Genomic DNA, 22211 nt, shown 5'->3' on the forward strand with positions numbered 1-22211 from the left:
TTTATTTATAGAGAACATTTAAACAGAAGCTAAACATATCACTTACAGTAATAAACATTTCAGTTAGGGTTCTTTTTGACAGGTCTAACAGGGTCTTACTTTGAGTCGTCTTCAGAGGAATGCAGATTCCTGGAGAGACCTGCAGTACATCTGGAAGAAAGACATGGCCGTTATCGTCTATGAATGGCTTCATAGAAAAGAGCTTCGCACATCACTCCCTTGTTGTTGCTGCCAATAGTCTGGATAGTCTATACTTCTTATTCTTGATGACAATTGTTTATGAATTTGATGTATTACTATGTGTTGTTGCTTACTGTAAGTCACTCTGGATGTGAGAACTGCCTAAATTGTACTGAAACAGAAACCTCATAATCGTGAAAGGCCTAGAGCGGTTCTTACTGTGCGGTTCCTCACCGGGCAGGCCCATGTCCGAAGTCCTCCGGCATCTACACAGATCTCAGTCCTAAGAAAGAAAGAAATAAGGACCAAATTAGCTTTTGTTGAGCTGCATATTCAGAACCACTTAAACCCTCTATAGATTTGATAAAACAGACCTTGAAAGAGAGCATTTGGTATATGCTCCGATTTCACTCTACACAAATTGATTTGCCAAACATAGATCTACAAGCTCACAACACGTTGCAATGCGGTGTGAGCTTGTAGATCTGCTAATTTGGCTGAACGCTCCCCCCAGAATAGAGATGCTGGGGTTGAAGTGGTTAAAAAAAGTGTCATTAAGACTTTGATTAGCTTGGAGAGCTGACAGACATTCAACCAATGCCACTAAGAGGAATCATACTGCCATGCCATTCTTCGTACCATAACAGTACAAAAGCAGTTATCCATCCTCAGAAACAAGCAAGAACTATTCCTACTCACAGCTCATCAGAGTCCTCTGAGGAAGCCCCGGGGGGGGGGAGCTTTGGAACGGATCTCTGTCCAGGGAACATCAGATCGTCTATCGATATCTCCATCCTAACAAAGAAAATAAAACACACACCAAATTAGTCTTTCTGTGTGTGTGTGTGTGTGTGTGTGTGTGTGTACTCCCTGTCCAGCTGCCGCGTTCCAGCGACGTCTACCGCGATCTTCATCCTAACAAAGAAAGATTGATTAGAGTGACCAAGAGCCAGATATATTTCCATCCTGTCACAACATATATACATAAAACTTTTATTTATAGAGAACATTTAAACAGAAGCTAAACATATCACTTACAGTAATAAACATTTCAGTTAGGGTTCTTTTTGACAGGCCTAACATGGTCTTACTTTGAGTCGTCTTCAGAGGAATGCAGATTCCTGGAGAGACCTGCAGTACATCTGGAAGAAAGACATGGCCGTTATAGTCTATGAATGGCCTCATAGAAAAGAGCTTTGCACATCACTCCCTTGTTGTTGCTGCCAATAGTCTGGATAGTCTATACTTCTTATTCTTGATGACAATTGTTTATGAATTTGATGTATTACTATGTGTTGTTGCTTACTGTAAGTCACTCTGGATGTGAGAACTGCCTAAATTGTACTGAAACAGAAACCTCATAATCGTGAAAGGCGTAGAGCGGTTCTTACTGTGCGGTTCCTCACCGGGCAGGCCCATGTCCGAAGTCCTCCGGCATCTACACAGATCTCCGTCCTAAGAAAGAAAGAAATAAGGACCAAATTAGCTTTTGTTGAGCTGCATATTCAGAACCACTTAAACCCTCTATAGATTTGATAAAACAGACCTTGAAAGAGCATTTGGTATATGCTCCGATTTCACTCTACACAAATTGATTTGCCAAACATAGCAGATCTACAAGCTCACAACACGTTGCAATGCGGTGTGAGCTTGTAGATCTGCTAATTTGGCTGAACGCTCCCCCCAGAATAGAGATGCTGGGGTTGAAGTGGTTAAAAAAAAGTGTCATTAAGACTTTGATTAGCTTGGAGAGCTGACAGACATTCAACCAGTGCCACTAAGAGGAATCATACTGCCATGCTATACTTCGTACCATAACAGTACAACAGATATCCATCTCAAAAAGAAATATTCCTACTCACAGCTCATCAGAAGTCCTCAGAGGAAACGCCCGGGAGGGAAGCTTTGGAACGGATCTCTGTCCTTCCACGACGTCTACCACGACCCATCCACCCTAAGAAAGAAAGAATGAAAGATTAATTTAAGTGACCAAGAGCCAGATATACGTACATTGTGTCCTTTCACATCATATACAAAATGTATAGAGAACATTTAAAACAGAAGCCGACCATACCACTCGCAGTAATAGAAAAGTCTAAGTGGTTTCTTACTTTGAGCCGCCTTCAGAGCCCCCCATGCAGATTCATCCATGGACAGCGAGAACTGCAGATGTCCACCTGTAGGGGCTCCGGTTGAGCCTCGCAGCATCTGGAATGAAGACACGGTGGTTATAGTCTATGAATGGCATCACTCACTTGTTGCTGCTGCCAATAGGAATTTGTGATGTCTGTGTGGCGACAATTGCTGTGTCTGTTTTTTTATAATACATACAATTTATATAGCACTTTTCAAGGTACCCAAAGTTGCTTCACAAAACAGTAAAAACAAATTTATTTGAAAATAAACTAGATTAAAAAGGTTCAAAACCAGATTTTTTTGTCATGTTTGTGAAGCTTTTGGGTTCCACACCAGTAACTGCTGTTCAACACTAACAGCTACATCCACGACCTCCCTGCAACAACATCAATGAAGTATGGCTATGCAGACGACCCGATTACTGTGTCCCAGTCTGGAGCCGTAGCTCTCATGTCAAGAAGCTGGATGCTGCCCTCAACACCGGATGGGCCACCCCAAACAAACTGCCTGCCTGTTCTCGCTGGAATCACTCCAACAGAGGTCAGACGAGAAGCAGCCACGCTGGCCCTCACTGAGAAGGCACAGCTGAGTAAATCCCAGCCATCTCCTCCACAAGGTCGTCAGAGACACCACAGCACACGTGCCTCAAGTCACGGTGCCTTTTGCCACAACACACACACACACACACACACACACACACACACACCAAGTCACGGCGACCTTTGCCACACAGGCCCAGGAACTGCTCCACACAACACCAGCTGACACCTCCAAGGCATCCTGGGTGAAGGCAAGACAGAGGGACCAGTGGAATACATCGAGGACCCCAAATATGTTCTTTGCCAGCACCTCCCCTGCAAGGAGTGGACAACCCTCAAAGCAGAAGTGGGACATCTCGGACAGTGCCCACTGTGAATGCGAGGATCCACTACAGACTGTGGAACACGTAATGACCATTTGCCCCAAATACCGGCCACCGAATGGTGATCGTGGCTTAGGTGACCTAGACAATGACACATTGTACTGGCTTGCTGCAACAGAGCTGAAGTTCTATGGACATACGGCAGAAGATGTTTAAGAAACTTATTTTTTGTATTTTTTTCAGCAAACCTTTGTGGCATTTAATTTATGGAACATGTGGATGTTTCTTTATTTATTGGTGAAGTTTTAGTGCCACTTGTGGCATTCTTTGAAATGTATTGACACGTTTGATATACGTTTTTGTTAGGGATGTCCGATAAAGGCATTAAAAATTAATAACCCCAACCCTTAATTTTACTTTATTATTTTACATTAAAAACATCTACAAGCTCACAATACAATAAGACACATGTGAGCTTGTATATCTGCTATTTTCAAAATATTTTTATACATTTTTTGAGATGAGAGATTAGATCATTTTAGATGCATAATGAGTAATTATTAATAATTACTTTTGGTATTTTAAGTACATTTTATACCAAGACCTTTGTACCTTTACTCAAGTACATGTTGAATGGTAACGGAGTATTTCTATATTGCAGTATTGCCTACTTTTATTTCAGTAAAAAGTTTGAGTTATGTTTCCACCACTGGAAAAAGCCTGCATATAATATATATATATACATCGGTATCTGTTGATATCGGCAATTAGGAGTTGGACAATATCCAACACGGACTGTCGGACATCCCTTGATTTGTGTGATTTTGTGTAGCTTTTAGTTAGGCTATTTCCACCAGTCAGGTGTACTTATATCTACATCTCATAATCGGCCATGAACTAAACACTACAGATATCACAATTTGACTTTGGCAGCAGCAAGAAACGACTGATATGCAAAGCTCTTCTCTCAGTCTCTCTATACAAACACAGGAGACCAGGTTCAGTGTTCCAGCAGCATCTACGGTCATCTCCATCTACATCTAGAAAGAAAGAAAGACATCAGAAGCTGACCATATCACTGTAATAGAAACATTTTAAAAGGATCTCTGGCTAATAAGACAAATAATACTTAACATTATACTTGCCATCTATAACTAAAATATAAACCAGTTAAATATTTTATTTCTTTCATGAATAGATAATCTTTTACTACATAGGAACTGTTCCCGTCGCAGGTTTGTGATGTCCATGTGTGGTCCAGCGCTATGGAATGCACTTGCTAATAAAAAGTACTTAAAATATTGCTTTGATGCTTAGTCGTTAAGCTGTTTTTGTATTAGCAAACAAACGGACAGGCCTCTTTCATACTGGAGTAATTCATCCGCTTCATTTACAGACATCAGTAAAACGTGACGTCCGTATTTAGAATACAACAGCAGCGCTTATTTTCCAGATCCAAACTTAGCGTTGCACAAAGCTTGCTTAATAGCGACATCAATTCATACCCTCCAAAATCAAATAAGATGGCTCCTACAGTTCCAATATGTTTTGTTTTATTTTCTTATCTATGAATTGTAATGGTTTGTTGTTGGATGTTCTTTATATATTGTCACCCTAAAGCACTTTGTAAACACCGTTTTCCAAAAGCGCTTTATAAATAGATTTTATTTATTCAGTTATTATAATAACATGTGAGCTTGTAGATCTGCTAATTTGGCTGAAGGCTCCCCCCAGAATAGAGATGCTGGGGTTGAAGTGGTTAAAAAAAGTGTCATTAAGACTTTGATTAGCTTGGAGAGCTGACAGACATTCAACCAGTGCCACTAAGAGGAATCATACTGCCATGCTATACTTCGTACCATAACAGTACAACAGATATCCATCTCAAAAAGAAATATTCCTACTCACAGCTCATCAGAAGTCCTCAGAGGAAACGCCCGGGAGGGAAGCTTTGGAACGGATCTCTGTCCTTCCACGACGTCTACCACGACCCATCCACCCTAAGAAAGAAAGAACGAAAGATTAATTTAAGTGACCAAGAGCCAGATATACGTACATTGTGTCCTTTCACATCATATACAAAATGTATAGAGAACATTTAAAACAGAAGCCGACCATACCACTCGCAGTAATAGAAAAGTCTAAGTGGTTTCTTACTTTGAGCCGCCTTCAGAGCCCCCCATGCAGATTCATCCATGGACAGCGAGAACTGCAGATGTCCACCTGTAGGGGCTCCGGTTGAGCCTCGCAGCATCTGGAATGAAAACATGGTGGTTATAGTCTATGAATGGCATCACTCACTTGTTGCTGCTGCCAATAGGAATTTGTGATGTCTGTGTGGCGACAATTGCTGTGTCTGTTTTTTTATAATACATACAATTTATATAGCACTTTTCAAGGTACCCAAAGTTGCTTCACAAAACAGTAAAAACAATGACAACAATGACAACAATGACAAAAAAACCCTACAATTAAATCATGAAATCATTAATCAGTCATTTGTGTGACAGTAAATCACAACAGTGACTAATGTGTACATCCATGTACATAATACATACTAATGTGTACATCCAGATCCATGTACATTATAATACATACTAATGTGTACATCCAGCCATGAGTACCATACTTGCGTTCCTATTGCATATTCCGGTTCACAGTAATATTCATATTAATATATTATTCAGACATGATTGTGTAGATTCAAAATAGTTTTCTTCAAAAAGCATAAAACACTCACATATCCATCCAAGCTATACAACTAGTCGCAACTCCTTTTAAGGACATGTCACTCCAATGCAACTCCTTGCAACAAAACAGTTTTAAGGACATGTCACTCCAATGCAACTCCTTGCAACAAAACAGTTTTAAGGATCACTCCAATGCAACTCCTTGCAACAAAACAGTTTTAAGGACATGTCACACCAATGCAACTCCTTGCAGCTGCCATTGGGGATAATGGTTGCATGCAACAATGTGCCTAAAAGAGTCGGTGTTTGTTTTGGTTTTGCGGTATTTACTATTTGGCTACAAGAAGCTGCAGTCTTCTGATCTCCTTCTGTTTGGTCCACCTGAGATTGTGAGACCTGAGGACCGCATAGGCTATTTACTTACTAGTGTAACTGGTGTAATCTGTCTCTCTCTGCGTTGTGTTGAATCATGGACAGACGGACCCAGAACTCTTTGGAAACCAGCTTTATTCTGACAACGAATAATAACAGACACGTCTCCACGTTAGTTCTTAGTGCAACAACTCCTCTCTCGTTCCAAGACGGAAGTGCAGAAGCAAGACAGCGCGACAGTAACACAACAAATAATAGAACGTAACATACCTGACAACGAATAATAACAGACACGTCTCCACGTTAGTTCTTAGTCAATAGTGCAACAACTCCTCTCTAAACAGGGTTAAACAAACACTGTATAAATCAATTTGCAAGTACAATGCAGCAATGCTTATCATGTTATACAGAGCATTCAACAAAGACACCCACCTCGTTCCAAGACGGAAGTACAGAAGGAAAAGGTGGAGGTGTCGCAGGACATTTATACAGGGGGAAAAAGGAGGAGACTTAAAGGAGCTGTGACCTTTAATGCACTATGTATTCCTATACACATGAACCATGGAGAATTAAGTCAGGTAGAAGCACTTATTTGTATCATATTTTGTGTAATTATATAATACTGTTACACTAGCACCGAGCCCTGGGGGATTCTGGTCTACAGGTGTAGGACCTAGGACCCTTAGAGTATGTATTAGGATGACCCATATCATTTGATTTTATATCTTTGGCTAAATGGCGCCCCCTACTGATCCCCTTGGAAAATGGCACCATGGTTATATTCCCTTCAATGAATCCGCACTTTTCAACCGCATCGCACGCACGCACGCACGCATGCGCACGCACGCATGCACACACACACACACACACACACACACACACACACACACACACACACACACACACTTTATTTACTTAATATATAATAACAACAACGGCAGAAGCAGCAACATCACACACATCATGTTGTATCAGACTGAAGTACCAGATCCCAGATAATCCCCCCAAGCCCTGGGGGATTCTGGTCTACAGGTGTTGTAGACAAGGCAAGGCAACACAGGAATATGCAATGAGCGCAGCACCATCAAACAGCTGTCAGTGAGACACAACACTTGTGTTATGTGCTTTTTTTGTTTTGAAAGTTGAAACACTTAGTTTATGTGTGGAGCCTGTTTTTGTTGTGGCAGGGTGGGAGTATTTATAATAATAATAATAATAATAATAATAATAATGTTTGACTTTGGTTGCTGTTGCACCACGCACATTAGCACATATACAGTGGATCTGTAAATGTAACAACGTCCTCTGATGGTAGAAGTGTACCTTACAGAACTACGGTCTGGGTCTGTCGTCTGTCCAATGAGTCCATTCAGTGTCCTCTGATGGTAGAAGTGTACCTTACAGAACTATACGGCCTGGGTCTGTCATCTGTCCAATGAGTCCATTCAGTGTCCTCTGATGGTAGAACCTTACAGAACTACGGTCTGGGTCTGTCGTCTGTCCAATGAGTCCATTCAGTGTCCTCTGATGGTAGAAGTGTACCTTACAGAACTACGGTCTGGGTCTGTCATCTGTCCAATGACTCCATTCAGTGTCCTCTGATGGTAGAAGTGTACCTTACAGAACTACGGTCTGGGTCTGTCATCTGTCCAATGAGTCCATTCAGCGTCCTCTGATGGTAGAAGTGTACCTTACAGAACTACGGCCTGGGGTCTGTCATCTGTCCAATGAGTCCATTCAGTGTCCTCTGATGGTAGAAGTGTACCTTACAGAACTATACGGCCTGGGTCTGTCATCTGTCCAATGAGTCCATTCAGTGTCCTCTGATGGTAGAACCTTACAGAACTACGGTCTGGGTCTGTCGTCTGTCCAATGAGTCCATTCAGTGTCCTCTGATGGTAGAAGTGTACCTTACAGAACTACGGTCTGGGTCTGTCATCTGTCCAATGACTCCATTCAGTGTCCTCTGATGGTAGAAGTGTACCTTACAGAACTACGGTCTGGGTCTGTCATCTGTCCAATGAGTCCATTCAGCGTCCTCTGATGGTAGAAGTGTACCTTACAGAACTACGGCCTGGGGTCTGTCATCTGTCCAATGAGTCCATTCAGTGTCCTCTGATGGTAGAAGTGTACCTTACAGAACTACGGCCTGGGTCTGTCATCTGTCCAATGAGTCCATTCAGTGTCCTCTGATGGTAGAAGTGTACCTTACAGAACTACGGCCTGGGTCTGTCATCTGTCCAATGAGTCCATTCAGTGTCCTCTGATGGTAGAAGTGTACCTTACAGAACTACGGCCTCATGGGTCTGTCATCTGTCCAATGAGTCCATTCAGTGTCCTCTGGTGGTAGAAGTGTACCTTACAGAACTACGGTCTGGGTCTGTCATCTGTCCAATGAGTCCATTCAGTGTCCTCTGGTGGTAGAAGTGTACCTTACAGAACTACGGCCTCATGGGTCTGTCATCTGTCCAATGAGTCCATTCAGTGTCCTCTGGTGGTAGAAGTGTACCTTACAGAACTACGGCCTCATGGGTCTGTCATCTGTCCAATGAGTCCATTCAGTGTCCTCTGATGGTAGAAGTGTACCTTACAGAACTACGGCCTCATGGGTCTGTCATCTGTCCAATGAGTCCATTCAGTGTCCTCTGATGGTAGAAGTGTACCTTACAGAACTACGGCCTCATGGGTCTGTCATCTGTCCAATGAGTCCATTCAGTGTCCTCTGATGGTAGAAGTGTACCTTACAGAACTATACGGCCTCGGTCTGTCATCTGTCCAATGAGTCCATTCAGTGTCCTCTGATGGTAGAAGTGTACCTTACAGAACTACGGCCTGGGTCTGTCATCTGTCCAATGAGTCCATTCAGTGTCGAAAAAAATCTATTACGGGGTCCCTGTCATATATTTAAAAAAATCTATTACGGGGGTCCCTGTCATATATATTTAATAATATCATATATATAATATTCTATTGCGGGGGTCCCTGTCATATATATAATATTCTATTACGGGGGTCTCTGTCATATATAAAATATTCTATTAGGTTGTTTTTAGTTCATAGTTCAGTGTTTGTTTTAAAGACGCCATTAGTACTAACGCCACTAACCCTAACCCTTGACAACGAAGGGAAAATGTACGTCATCTTGTCCCTAAACACAAACATTAAATGCCATTAACAATAAAGAGAACGTAATGTTTGTTTTACATCACCTATATAATAATCAACATGAGTTTTGATTACTTTAATATATCAGCGCCCCTCACTTCACACGGGTGTGATTAAGTTCTTATACGGACCGTAAGAAATAAGTTCTTACGTAACCGTAACACAGACCGATGCCTAATCAAAGCCTCGGAGCACCAGCTGCGCCCGCTTGATTTACTGCCGTTTCCAACATGACAGCCACGACGTAAACACACACGCAATGTTCATTTACAGCTGAACAATGTTTATGTTTATTATAATTAAACATTGCTCTGAAAAGTGTTGTTGAAAACCTTTGAGCGAGAAGCTGGAGTTTAAAGTGTAACAACGCCTGGTTTGATGGTTACACATGGAAGTCATCTGGAAGTATAACATCTTTCATTAAACTATTTTGTTGTTTTATTGTTTTGTTATACCGTACTTTAGCTATTGAAAAATAGCAGATCTATACAAGCTCATAGGCTAGCGCGGCACCGCTATGAGCTTGTAGATGATCTGCTATTTTTTTTTTTAAGCGTGAAAATGTTTGAATATATATTATTACAGAGTGAACATTTTAACTCAAATCTTTGCTTCTGAGGGGTCCCTGGAACAACATATTTTCAGAGGGGGGTCGGTGGCATATTACATATTATTTTGGGGTCCTTGACATGAAATATTGAGCACACAGAAACTTAAGGTTTTTCAGAAAACTGTCAGGATTTTGAAGACATTTTTAAAATTTCGACGTCAGGCCAAAATGGGTTAGGAAAAAGAAAAATCACACCCGTGTGAAGTGAGGGGCGCTCTTATCATTCATCATACATCACTTTCCGTGTTCAACCAATCAAATCATCCGAAATGTCATTCCGGCCAATCGCAATGTTGTGTCCTCACCGTTTCCGTCTTCAATCTTTCTGCCCTCACTTTTAGCTTCAATGTTTGCGTTCTGGTCACACTCACCCTGAACAGCTGTTCATAGGAGGGTCACACTCACCCTGAACAGCTGTTCATAGGAGGGTCACACTCACCCTGAACAGCTGTTCATAGGAGGGTCACACTCACCCTGAACAGCTGTTCATAGGAGGGTCACACTCACCCTGAACAGCTGTTCATAGGAGGGTCACACTCACCCTGAACAGCTGTTCATAGGAGGGTCACACTCACCCTGAACAGCTGTTCATAGGAGGGTCACACTCACCCTGAACAGCTGTTCATAGGAGGGTCACACTCACCCTGAACAGCTGCTCATAGGAGGGTCACACTCACCCTGAACAGCTGCTCATAGGAGGGTCACACTCACCCTGAACAGCTGCTGATAGGAGGGTCACACTCACCCTGAAAAGCTGCTGATAGGAGGGTCACACTCACCCTGAACAGCTGCTCATAGGAGGGTCACACTCACCCTGAAAAGCTGCTGATAGGAGGGTCACACTCACCCTGAACAGCTGCTGATAGGAGGGTCACACTCACCCTGAAAAGCTGCTGATAGGAGGGTCACACTCACCCTGAAAAGCTGCTCATAGGAGGGACTAGCGCCCCTCAAAGAAGGGTCATAGGAGGGTCAAAGAAGGCGTTCAACAGCATGAAATGTAAATATGTTTTTAATCAACACATCTCAAATATAACAACAAATATATAGTTATATAAGATAACAGCATTGTGACAACAGTGTTGTTTTGGGCAGCACATTTCTATTTTAGTTTTAGTCAGTCTTTGGAATAAAACATTTGGCGGGCCTTGATGCGGTCGTAATGACAGTTTTTACACAAAATAGCCGATCTACAAGCTCACGCTGCGACACACTGGACAACACTGGACAGCTTCTCAAAGTCTTTGTCTCTCAGGGCACGACTCAGGTGGAGAGAAGTGGATTGGGTGGATGTTTATCGGAGGTGCCGTGCCCCGTCGCGGTCCATTTGGTTCCATTTGAACCATCTGGACCCAATGCACACACACTATGTGTGTGTGTGTGTGTGTGTCCGTCTGTCCTCACAGCCTGTCTGTCTGTCCTCACAGCCTGTCTGTCTGTCCTCAAAGCCTGTCTGTCTGTCCTCACAGCCTGTCTGTCTGTCCTCACAGCCTGTCTGTCTGTCCTCACAGCCTGTCTGTCTGTCTGTCTGTCCTCGCCCGATCGTTACTCTTGCATCGTTACACTTAAGGTCGAATTGGGGCGCGGTTCTGCTGCTGACCCAGTGTCTCATCTGTCTGTCTCGTCTGCTGTTATTTTATGTATTGTATGTCGTTTTAAGCAATCGCACCTCAATTATCTTTGTGGCAAAATGAAGTTTAACGTCGGCATGATACTGTGCCTGGCTGTGTGCCTTCTCAGTTGTTTAATCACTGAAGTATGGAGTTTACACGGAACTTAACTTTACACGGTACTTCTCAGTTGTTTAATCACTGAAGTATGGAGTTTACACGGACAAGTCGGCGTCCTCGCCTATACTCGCGATCAGCTGTTATCGCTCAGGCACCCAGACAAACCAGGAGACGCTGTTTTGGATTCACTGGACAAGTATCCACAACTTAAAAATACCGGGACGCGAAAATGGAATAAAGATAAGAAACGAGGATCAAGAGGTGGAGTAAGAGCCAGATTAAGGAGGCGCGGCAGCAGACATCCTTTGCCGATAATAACTACAGACTACTACTGTCTGTCTGTCCTCACAGCCTGTCTGTCTGTCTGTCCTCACACAGAGACACAGAGGAGTCAGTGTTCAACCCAAACCCAGCGTAGAGCGGTTGAGTGAACGTGGTCTGGACGGTGTACAGGTGAGTCGGAGTGTCCTCTAACACTCTGTAGAAGGACAGAGTCCCAGCGGGACGGTCCAGATATACGGCTACTCTGTTGGAGCCAGAGGGACGGATAGGAAGGGTAGTCGTCTTACTATTGTGTCTGACAGAGTAATAGTCACCACGCTGACCATCAGCACAGAGCAGCCTCCAGGACCGTTCATTCCCTCCAAGCTGACAGTCCAGACCGGCTCCTTTCCTACTGATGTCTCCGTCAGTCACTCCTATCCCAACCTCTCCACTGAACTGTACCTCACTGTAGCAGCGTTCATCTAGACTCTCTGAACTCAGGACCTGAGCCTTTCTATCAAACCTGTCAGGATGGTCAGGATATGAATGACGCTGACCATCCTGACGGGTCACCTTCCTGTTGTTGTCAGACAGAGTGAGGTCACAGCGTGCTGTGTTTGTGTCCAGAGTGAGACGCTGGAAATCTGATGAGAAAACAACACAGTACACATTAAATACATCCTTCACTGAATGATACGTGCACGGACCACACACACACACACACACACACACACACACACACAAACAGGATCAGATGTACAAGCTCAAAGCGCGGCACGCAGTGATGCGCTGCGAGCTTGTAGATCTGCTATTTTTAAATAGCCAACGTATAAAATATGGATAAAGTGTTTAACCCATTTTTGGGCGGGAACCCCTTTTGGTGTTAGCATCATGTTATGCTTTAGCCATTGAAAAATAGCAGACCTACAAGCTCATAGCGCGCCACCGAGTGGCGTGCTAAAAGGAGAAGGAAAAGGAGGGTCCGAGGATAGATCCCAGACAGACAGACAGACAGACAGACAGACAGACTCACGTGTTGTAAGGAGTTGAGCTTTAGTCCAGTGTTCTCCTCCATGATTCACACTGTAGGAAGAGAACAACAATGAATCAAGTCAAAACCTGCTGCTTAATGTCTCACATCGGCCTGTTTTAGGCCCATCAAATAATTACTAAACACATTTTGTCATCATTCTCCCACAGACCGCATTGCCCGTGGGATGGTGTGGTGATGTAAAAACAATATTTGAACAGTAAATATGACAGTTGCGTCTGTAAAAAGTAGCCTAGCCGGTTTCTGGGAGCGTGCAGGTTTTTTTTGGCATGGAGAGATGTGTGCTAATAGTGTGGCTCGGTCGGAGATAGACCACGGATAAACTGCTGTAAACGGCTGTAAACGGCTGTTTTTATTCACTAATAAATTCATTATTAATCATTAATGTGTCAAATCGAAAAAAGGGCTCCGTTAAGACCTCCATATTCATATGGTCAATGCCTGTGTGATTGGTGCAGTCAATGATGAGATAACGCGCTGTCAGTGACATTCAGACAGACAGACATTGTTAGAATTATAGTATGATTATTTATAACACTTGTGACAAAAGCACATTATTAATGTTGTTCTGCTTTATTTTCTGTGCATGTTATTTGTATACGTGTGATATGAATGCATGTTGGTCGTGAGAGTCTTATTCTTTCCTATCTGTATGTGAAAGGGTCTGGTACTAGGGTGATTGACAGGTGTCAGTGACTGATTGATGGTCTGGTACTAGGGTGATTGACAGGTGTCAGTGACTGATTGATGGTCTGGTACTAGGGTGATTGACAGGTGTCAGTGACTGATTGATGGCCTGATACTAGGGTGATTGACAGGTGTCAGTGACTGATTGATGGTCTGGTACTAGGGTGATTGACAGGTGTCAGTGACTGATTGATGGTCTGGTACTAGGGTGATTGACAGGTGTCAGTGACTGATTGATGGTCTGGTACTAGGGTGATTGACAGGTGTCAGTGACTGATTGATGGTCTGGTACTAGGGTGATTGACAGGTGTCAGTGACTGATTGATGGCCTGATACTAGGGTGATTGACAGGTGTCAGTGACTGATTAATGCCACCATTAGAGGAGCTCCAGACGCCAGGTAGCGTTCGAACCGTCCTTAAAGTTTAAACACAGTTATCTGCAGCCGTAACAAGTCGTGCCCGTCTTAAAGTTTAAACACAGTTATCTGCAGCCGTAACAAGTCGTGCCCGTCTTAAAGTTTAAACACAGTTATCTGCAGCCGTAACAAGTCGTGCCCGTCTTAAAGTTTAAACGCAGTTATCTGCAGCCGTAACAAGTCGTGCCCGTCTTAAAGTTTAAACACAGTTATCTGCAGCCGTAACAAGTCGTGCCCGTCGGGCAAAGCATCACACTTGGTGTCTCCGTCGGGGATCGGCGTTGGAATCAGGATTAAACCTGCCGGCGGTTGGAGGCTAACGGAGCCGCTGTGACCGGTGAGATCATTCCAAAGTGTTCTTGGAGGATTGTGAATACTAAAGGGTACCCTTAGAGTATATATGAAGTATATATGAGTATATCATATATACTCTAAGGGGGTACCCCACGCGTTGCGTTCATTGCGTTGGATTAAACTACTGTGACTTTAGACTCTCGCGTGTGCGCGCCTCGTTGGAAGAGGAGGTCGGACGAGGTTTTTATTATTTGTTTAAGTCGAAGCACAGTTGCGTTCCGCTGACTTTGGGACTGGTTTGGGGCGGGAGGGGGGTTTTGAATGTAATTATTGACTGTTGGTTTGAGTTTGTTGTCTTGTTTGTTTATTTCATTTAGTAGGGAAAGAGACAGGGAGAGACGTCATTGTGAAGTGTACTGTTTACCTGTGATTTCGTCAATTACAACTTCCTACATAAAGTGTTCAGAGTAAACCCCACCATCCTGCTGATTTATTCCTTAGTTAATAATTAGCCTTGCTGTGAACAGGGCGATTGTTATACACTGATACTTCTATCATCTCTATAGATAGATTATAGACATGTTAAATATATCAATACTTCTATCCTCATGTCTTTAGACTATGGTGTCATTTAGAACACTGTTTAGATGCCGTTTATCATTCTAGTATATCATGGTGAACATCATAACACTCACTGTAAATCACTGTCTGTATCAATCACTGTACATTCAAAATGTTTAGAACCATGGAACACAGACACCGACTATACTGTATATTAATGTTATAAAACTTTGTACTTTCCCCCCTAAAGGAACGCTTGGAGGAAGCTGCCACCAGGTTTGTTGACTAACACTAAGGCTAGACTAAGACTAGACGATTTCAGATGAGTAAAACTAAAGCGTGTGTTATTCAAAAGACTAAATTGGAATTAGCTGTCAAAATGAACACTGGCCAGGCTACCATATTGCAGCGTTGCAAACTGCATAATATTGCTGCCCTACAGAACAGATGTGAGTCAAGCAAGAACCCTCATGAAACAGGTGTTCAGAGAGCAACATCTAGTGGTCTATTGCACCTTTAAATCTGAGATTGTTTTGGGTCCATTTGGTTACAACGGAGCTTGTAATTGGCTATTTTAAAAGTGTCTACGTATAGGCAACCTTAGGCACCAGTGCCAACATTGGCACAAATAAGGAGGGTGATCACTGGCACACTGCGGCATAAGTGTGTGAAAGAGCCTTTTTGGTTTAAAATACACTATTAATATATATATATATATATATATATATATATATATATATATATATATATATATATATATATATATATGTACTGTATGTAAATGGTAATGGTGCATTTATATAGCACCTTTATCCAAGGCGATTTACTACATGTGCATTACATTCACCCATTCACACACACACACACACACACACACACACACACACACACACACACACACACACACAGAGTTCTGCTATATTTCCACCCTCACCCCAGAGGGACACATATTACACATTACATTGCACACTACTGTCCTAGCAAAAACAGCCAATCTACAAGCTCAAAACACGCCTCAATGCGACGCGTTTTGAGCTTGTGGATCAGCTATTTTTGCTATGTTTTGCTATGTTTGCTATGTTTTTTGCTATTTATGCTATGTTTGCTATGTTATAGAACCATGGAACATAGACACTATCTACTGTATATTAATCTATGTTATAGAACCATGGAACATAGACACTATCTACTGTATATTAATCTATGTTATAGAACCATGGAACATAGACACTATCTACTGTATATTAAATCTCTGCTAGAATGAACCATGGATCATATGGTGATATGATATGATAATATGGGAAACTGCATTTATAAAGTGCTTTACATTACAATGTAGTTCACATTCACCCACCGATGGCAGAGGAAAACATGCATGCTCATCGGGAGCTGTTAGGGGTTCAGAGAGTCTTGCTCAAGGACACTTCGACATGTAGCAGCCAGGAGGAGCCGGGAATTTAACCTGGAACCTTTGACGGCCGCTCTACACAAGTCTACTCACTTGACAGTCTCCAGGGCAGCAGACAGCTTCTTCAGAGCAGAGTCTCCTAAGTGGCTGAAGTTCAAGTCCAGCTGTTTCAGCTGGGAGGAGGGGTTGGAGGTCACAGCTGAAGCCAGAGAAGAACAGCCTTCCTCTGTGACTCCACAGCCTGACAACCTGCAGAGAAATACACATTTAACAAAGTGCTGCATTGATGTTCAAGTAGAGATCCACACAGAGAGAACACACATTCTTTACCCCAGGATCTGCAGTCCACACTGTGGACTCTTCAGTAACGCAGAGAGCTGGAGCAGTTGTGATTCCTGCAGGGAGATGAAACTGAGGTCCAATTCTTTCAGATGGAGAAGATTAGAGCTGAGAGCTGAGAGCAGAACTTCAAATCCTGCCTGTGTGAAGTTACAGCCAGCAAGTCTGTAATTACACATGAAATATCATATCATATAAGTAATTAAAGTAGTAGTAAATAAAGCATTGATAATGATAATTTCCTAGCAGCCATGATGGATCACATATTGTAGTTACTGTACCGTAGCATTGTGATGTGAGAGTGTGAACTAGACAACACAAACTCTGACCATGTTATTATTCTAATCAGTGGGATACCATGATGTCAACTTTATTAACACTCTCATTATTAAGAATCAAACTATAAATAATAAAACAGAACTAATGTAAACTAGAACTGCACTCTGCCGAGTGCATACTTGCTTGTTGCACACTAGTAGGCCATAAATGGCCTACTAGTGCGCAAGCAGAGCGCGCAAGTACTTTCGACCGCTGGAAACTATCACATCTCAGTATCTCTGTGAAGGAACGTTTGAAATGTATAATCATTACGTGTAACTATTTGCTACCTAACTACTTTTTTACAGAAAAATGAATCATTGATATGTGATGAAAAAAAGGTATATAAACTGAATTAAAATATATTATACAGTATAATTATTTTATTACTTATTGTAAATTGTCAATTGTTTTAAATGTATTTAATTTTGTACTATAGTGATATTAATACTAAATCATGATCAGAGTAATATGTGTCTCTAACTTCAATTTCTGTAATAATACTTTCAAATTTGTTGAAATATACATGATCTAAAATACTTCCGAAATCTGTAGTTGGATTTGTATTTAATTGTTTAAAGCCTAATCTTGACATGAAGGTCTTTATATTTATATCTTTTTCAGTATAATGGTCTTCATTGAAATCTCCTATTATCATAATTGTGGAAGTCGGAGATGATAGATACTTTACCATTTTTTTGAGAAATGTGTTTAATTCCGAAAGGTTTGTTTTAGGTGATCTGTACATAAGAATGATATATAGATCTTTATTTTTTACATGTATACATACGTGTTCTACTTTTTTCATTACAACTACATACAGAGTATGTAGTTGTAATTTGATTAGCAGTATACTGTGGTTACTTGGTTCCAAAAAGTGACAGCCAAGTTTTTTTCAACCGTAAGTCTGTGCCTGGTTTGCTGGGACCAGTTACCACATTACGTCATCGTTGAGAGCTGGGACCAGAGTACATGGTGTGTGACTAGCTCTCAGTGATGACGTAAGAGAAATGGTCATCTGTGTAATCTGGTCCCACTAGATACCACATTACGTCATCGTTGAGAGCTGGGACCAGAGTACACGGTGTGTATATGTATGACTAGCTCTCAGTGATGACGTAAGAGATATGGTCATCTGTGTAGTCTGGTCCCAGCAGACCAGGCACAGATTTACAAATTACAAATCACATTACAACTACATACAGAGTATGTAGTTGTAATTTGATTAGCAGTATACTGTGGTTACTTGGTTCCAAAAAGTGACAGCCAAGTTTTTTTCAACCGTAAGTCTGTGCCTGGTTTGCTGGGACCAGTTACCACATTACGTCATCGTTGAGAACTGGGACCAGAGTACATGGTGTGTATACGTATGTAACTGGTCCCAGCAAACCAGGCACAGACTTACGGTTGAGAAAAACTTGGCTGTCACTTTGAAGAGACCAAGCGAAATGATTACTTGCACGCTCTGCTTGCACAAGTAATAATAATGTGACTTCAGTATCTCCAGATGACAGTTTGGACTCTTCAATGCAGCAGAGAGCAGGTCCATGGATGGATCATCTATGGGATTATAACTGATGTCCAATTCTCTTAGATGTGAAGGATTAGAGCTGAGAGCTGAAGCCACAATCTCACATTGTGCCTTTCCGAGTGCACAGCCAACAAGTCTGTAAATGTAGATGATGTAAAAATCAGTGATCATCAACACAGATTAGATCAAATTCATGTTCAATGAAATGAACTATAAAGTGTAATGTAAATGTACCAATGTCTAGTTGGTCAGATATTGACAGGTCATATAAGAACAGTCTAGTTGGTCAGATATTGACAGGTCATATAAGAACAGTCTAGTTGGTCAGATATTGACAGGTCATTTAAGAACAGTCTAGTTGGTCAGATATTGACAGGTCATATAAGAACAGTCTAGTTGGTCAGATATTGACAGGTCATATAAGAACAGTCTAGTTGGTCAGATATTGACAGGTCATAATAGGAACAGGAAACCAGAAAACATCAAAGTGAAAGACAGATAATCTGTATTAATACTACAGTGTGTAACTTGCATTGATCTATGAATGTTATCTTATTTATTCTTTTTACTTTGTTCTGTGTGCGTGTCAGTCAGTTCCATTTAGGCAAAAATGCTGTATAAATATTGTGCGCGCACGCATACACACACACACACACACACACACACACACACACACACACACACACACACACACACACACACACACACACACACACACACACACACACACACACACACACACAGAGACCTGATTATTATTATAGTAATCAGGTGTGATGATTGATTCTAACAGGTTTTCTATCCACATGACTACTAACCGAGCCTTTCTGCTGTTCCTCACAGCTGGGAGTAGTCTGGATCTCCCCCCCCATGCTGGTGGTGTCTTGTATTGGTGCAGGTCAAACTCCTCCAGAACCTCCTCTGACGTCAGCAGCATGAAGGCCAGAGCTGAACACTGGCTCTCAGACAGTTGTGTCTTTGATCTGTCCGCTGACTTCAGGTACTGTTGGATCTCCTGATGTACTGAGAGGTCGTTCATCTCCATCAGACAGTGGAAGATGTTGATGAATCTGTCAGGAGAGAGACTCAGATCTTTATTTTTCATCTCCTTCAGGTTGTTGATGACTCTCTGGATGCTCTCTGGACTGTTCTCTGTGTGACCCAGCAGGCCTCCTAACAGACTCTGGTTGGACTCCAGCGAGAGGCCATGAAGGAAGCGGACAAAGAGGTCCAGGTGGCCGTTCTTACTCTTCAGGGCTTTTTCGCTGGCTCTCTGCAGGAAGTCCTCCAAGGAACTGACATCATCTCCCAGGAACGTCTTCAGTACCTTCATGTTCTTCTGTGTGAAACAGTGCATCAGGTAGACTGCAGCCAGGAACTCCTGGATGCTCAGATGAACAAAGCTGTAGATCTTTCTCTGAGATTGAACGGTCTCTTCTTTGAAGACCTCTGTGCACACTCCCGAGTACAGCGCGGCGTGGTTCACATCGAGACCACACTCTTCCAGGTCTTCTTGGTAGAACGTGACGCTGCCTTTCTTCAGATGTACAAACGCCAGCAGGCACAGCTGCAGAAGAAGATCCCTGTCAGTCTCATCATACTTTGTCATCATCCTTTTTATCAGGAGCGATATGAAGTGGCTGTACATCCCGGTCAGGTTCTTGGGCAGCTGTCCTCTCTTGCCTGTCTTCACCAGGTCCTCCACAACGGTAGCGGTCATCCAACAGAAGACTGGGATGTGACACATGATGTGGATGCTCTTTGATGTCTTCACGTGTGAGATGATGGTGCTGGCCAGCTCCTCATCCTCACTGAACATCTTCCTGAAGAACTCCTCCTTCTGGGGCTCTGTGAACCCTCGTATTTCTGTCACCATGTCAACGCATTCAGGAGGGATCTGATTGGCTGCTGCAGGTCTGGTGGTTATCCAGAAGAGAGCCGAGGGGAGCAGATTCCCCTTGAAGAGGTTCGTCAGCAGCAGGCCCACCGATGATGTCACCGTGACATCAGAGACGACGTCATTGTTGTCGAAGGCGTCAGAATCGACGTCAATGTTCTGGAATTTCAGCGGAAACCTGCTTTCATCGAGACCATCGAAGATGAAGCCAACTTTCCAGGCAGCGAGCTCCTCTGCTGTGACCTTCTCTAACGTTGGATGGAAACCATGGATCAGTGAGAGAAGACTGTGCTGCTTATCTCGGACCAAGTTCAGCTCCCGGAATGCGAAGAGAACCAGGAGATCTATATCTTGGTTCTCCAAACCTCTCGCCCAGTCCAGAGCGAACTTACGCACGGAAAATGTCTTTCCGATGCCAGCGATGCCATTGGTCAGAACTCTGCTGCTGGGTGTGTCTCTGCCAGGGAGGACGGTCTTAAAGATGGAACGGCACTTGATTAGGACGTCATAGAGGGTCTTCATGCTGGAGGAGGTCTCAAGCTGCCACACCTCATGTTGCTGATTAACCCCTTCACTCCCTCCCGCTGATAGGTGGAGGTCTGTGTAGATGTTGGAGAGGGAGGGATGTTCAGTGACGAATGTCACATGTTCAAGACCGTCCATAGTGACCCTATAGACCTTTAAATACCCCGGCAGACGGACATCTGATATGAGGAGACAATTAATACATGTTAAACATTATGCTTCATTTACAACTTTACATTGAACAATCCATAGCATTAAAACAACTATGTATACATCCTCCAGAAAATCTAAATTTGTAAAAGGAAAAAAAATGAGAAAATTGGCTAAAATAAACAACATTGGATCGTTTTTTTAGTCTAAATGTATGTGTTTATCATCAGTATTTGTATTTGGACAATGAGACAGGAATACAACGAGTATATTTAATCTGATGAGTCTGCTGCTATTTAAACATTTCATTCATTGAAATAAAATGTTAGTGTAAAATGTGTCCAGTCTTACTGTGTCCAGGTGTGGTTCGACTGAATGTCTTCTGTCCAGGTGTGTTTCTGAATGTCTCTCTGTGGAGATGAAGACAATAGAATATATACATATAGATACATATAGATGAAGACAATAGAATATATACATATAGATACATATAGATGAAGACAATAGAATATATACATATAGATACATATAGATGAAGACAATAGAATATATACATACATAAATATGAAGACAATATAATATATACTGTACATATAGATACATATAGATGAAGACAATAGAATATATACATATAGATACATATGTATCTAACGGTTAATTTTCAAGCCGGGTAGCCGATGGCATTATCCGGTTAATTAACGGTTGTTGATTTTATTAATTAATTTTTTTAATAGGCTACCCCAAATGTAATATGCATGTATAGGCTACATAAATAAAGTTGGTAGACGAATGGTATACATTTATTTATGCTCCTTTTTAAAAGACAAACAAAATGTTGTTAAAGCAACATTTAACAATATAAATAAATTGTTGTAGGCTTAATCATCAATAAACAACGCATCGCATCTGCATGCATGCATATGCGTGTCTGTCTACAGTACAGAGGTCCGCCGGTTCTATTCCAAAACATAAATAAGTCCAGTCCAGATCTGAGCAGCCTATAGCCCAACTATGTATAAAGCCA

General features: G+C 42.2%; 1 protein-coding gene and 1 long non-coding RNA gene across 4 annotated transcripts in view; both read right to left on the reverse strand.

Moving 5' to 3' along the window:
• Nucleotides 1-1000: 1000 nt before the first annotated feature.
• LOC308331062 lies at nucleotides 1001-3416 on the reverse strand. Its single transcript, XR_013965540.1, has 5 exons — nucleotides 2292-3416; nucleotides 2043-2134; nucleotides 1572-1635; nucleotides 1272-1322; nucleotides 1001-1095 (listed from the first exon to the last, which is right to left on the reverse strand). It is a non-coding gene; the product is annotated as an uncharacterized lncRNA (long non-coding RNA).
• A 7595-nt stretch (nucleotides 3417-11011) lies between these two features.
• The window catches only part of LOC308331120 (NACHT, LRR and PYD domains-containing protein 3-like), a 34598-nt gene continuing 23398 nt past the window's right edge, over nucleotides 11012-22211 (reverse strand). For 2 of the 3 annotated variants that reach the window (XM_080786299.1, XM_080786297.1), the window contains exons 6-12: nucleotides 21539-21597; nucleotides 19434-21216; nucleotides 18578-18751; nucleotides 16758-16931; nucleotides 16521-16676; nucleotides 13043-13092; nucleotides 11012-12653 (exon numbers count right to left, since the gene is read on the reverse strand). In XM_080786299.1, coding sequence (XP_080642425.1) covers nucleotides 12091-12653; nucleotides 13043-13092; nucleotides 16521-16676; nucleotides 16758-16931; nucleotides 18578-18751; nucleotides 19434-21216; nucleotides 21539-21597 — 2959 coding nt within the window. In that variant the 3' untranslated portion in view covers nucleotides 11012-12090. The remainder of the gene's footprint in view (nucleotides 12654-13042; nucleotides 13093-16520; nucleotides 16677-16757; nucleotides 16932-18577; nucleotides 18752-19433; nucleotides 21217-21538; nucleotides 21598-22211) is intronic. The other variant, XM_080786298.1, reaches the window with a different exon arrangement.

This window comes from Protomyctophum bolini (assembly GCF_963924005.1).
Source record: "Protomyctophum bolini genome assembly, chromosome: 16".
In the NCBI taxonomy this organism is placed as follows: Eukaryota; Metazoa; Chordata; class Actinopteri; order Myctophiformes; family Myctophidae; genus Protomyctophum; species Protomyctophum bolini.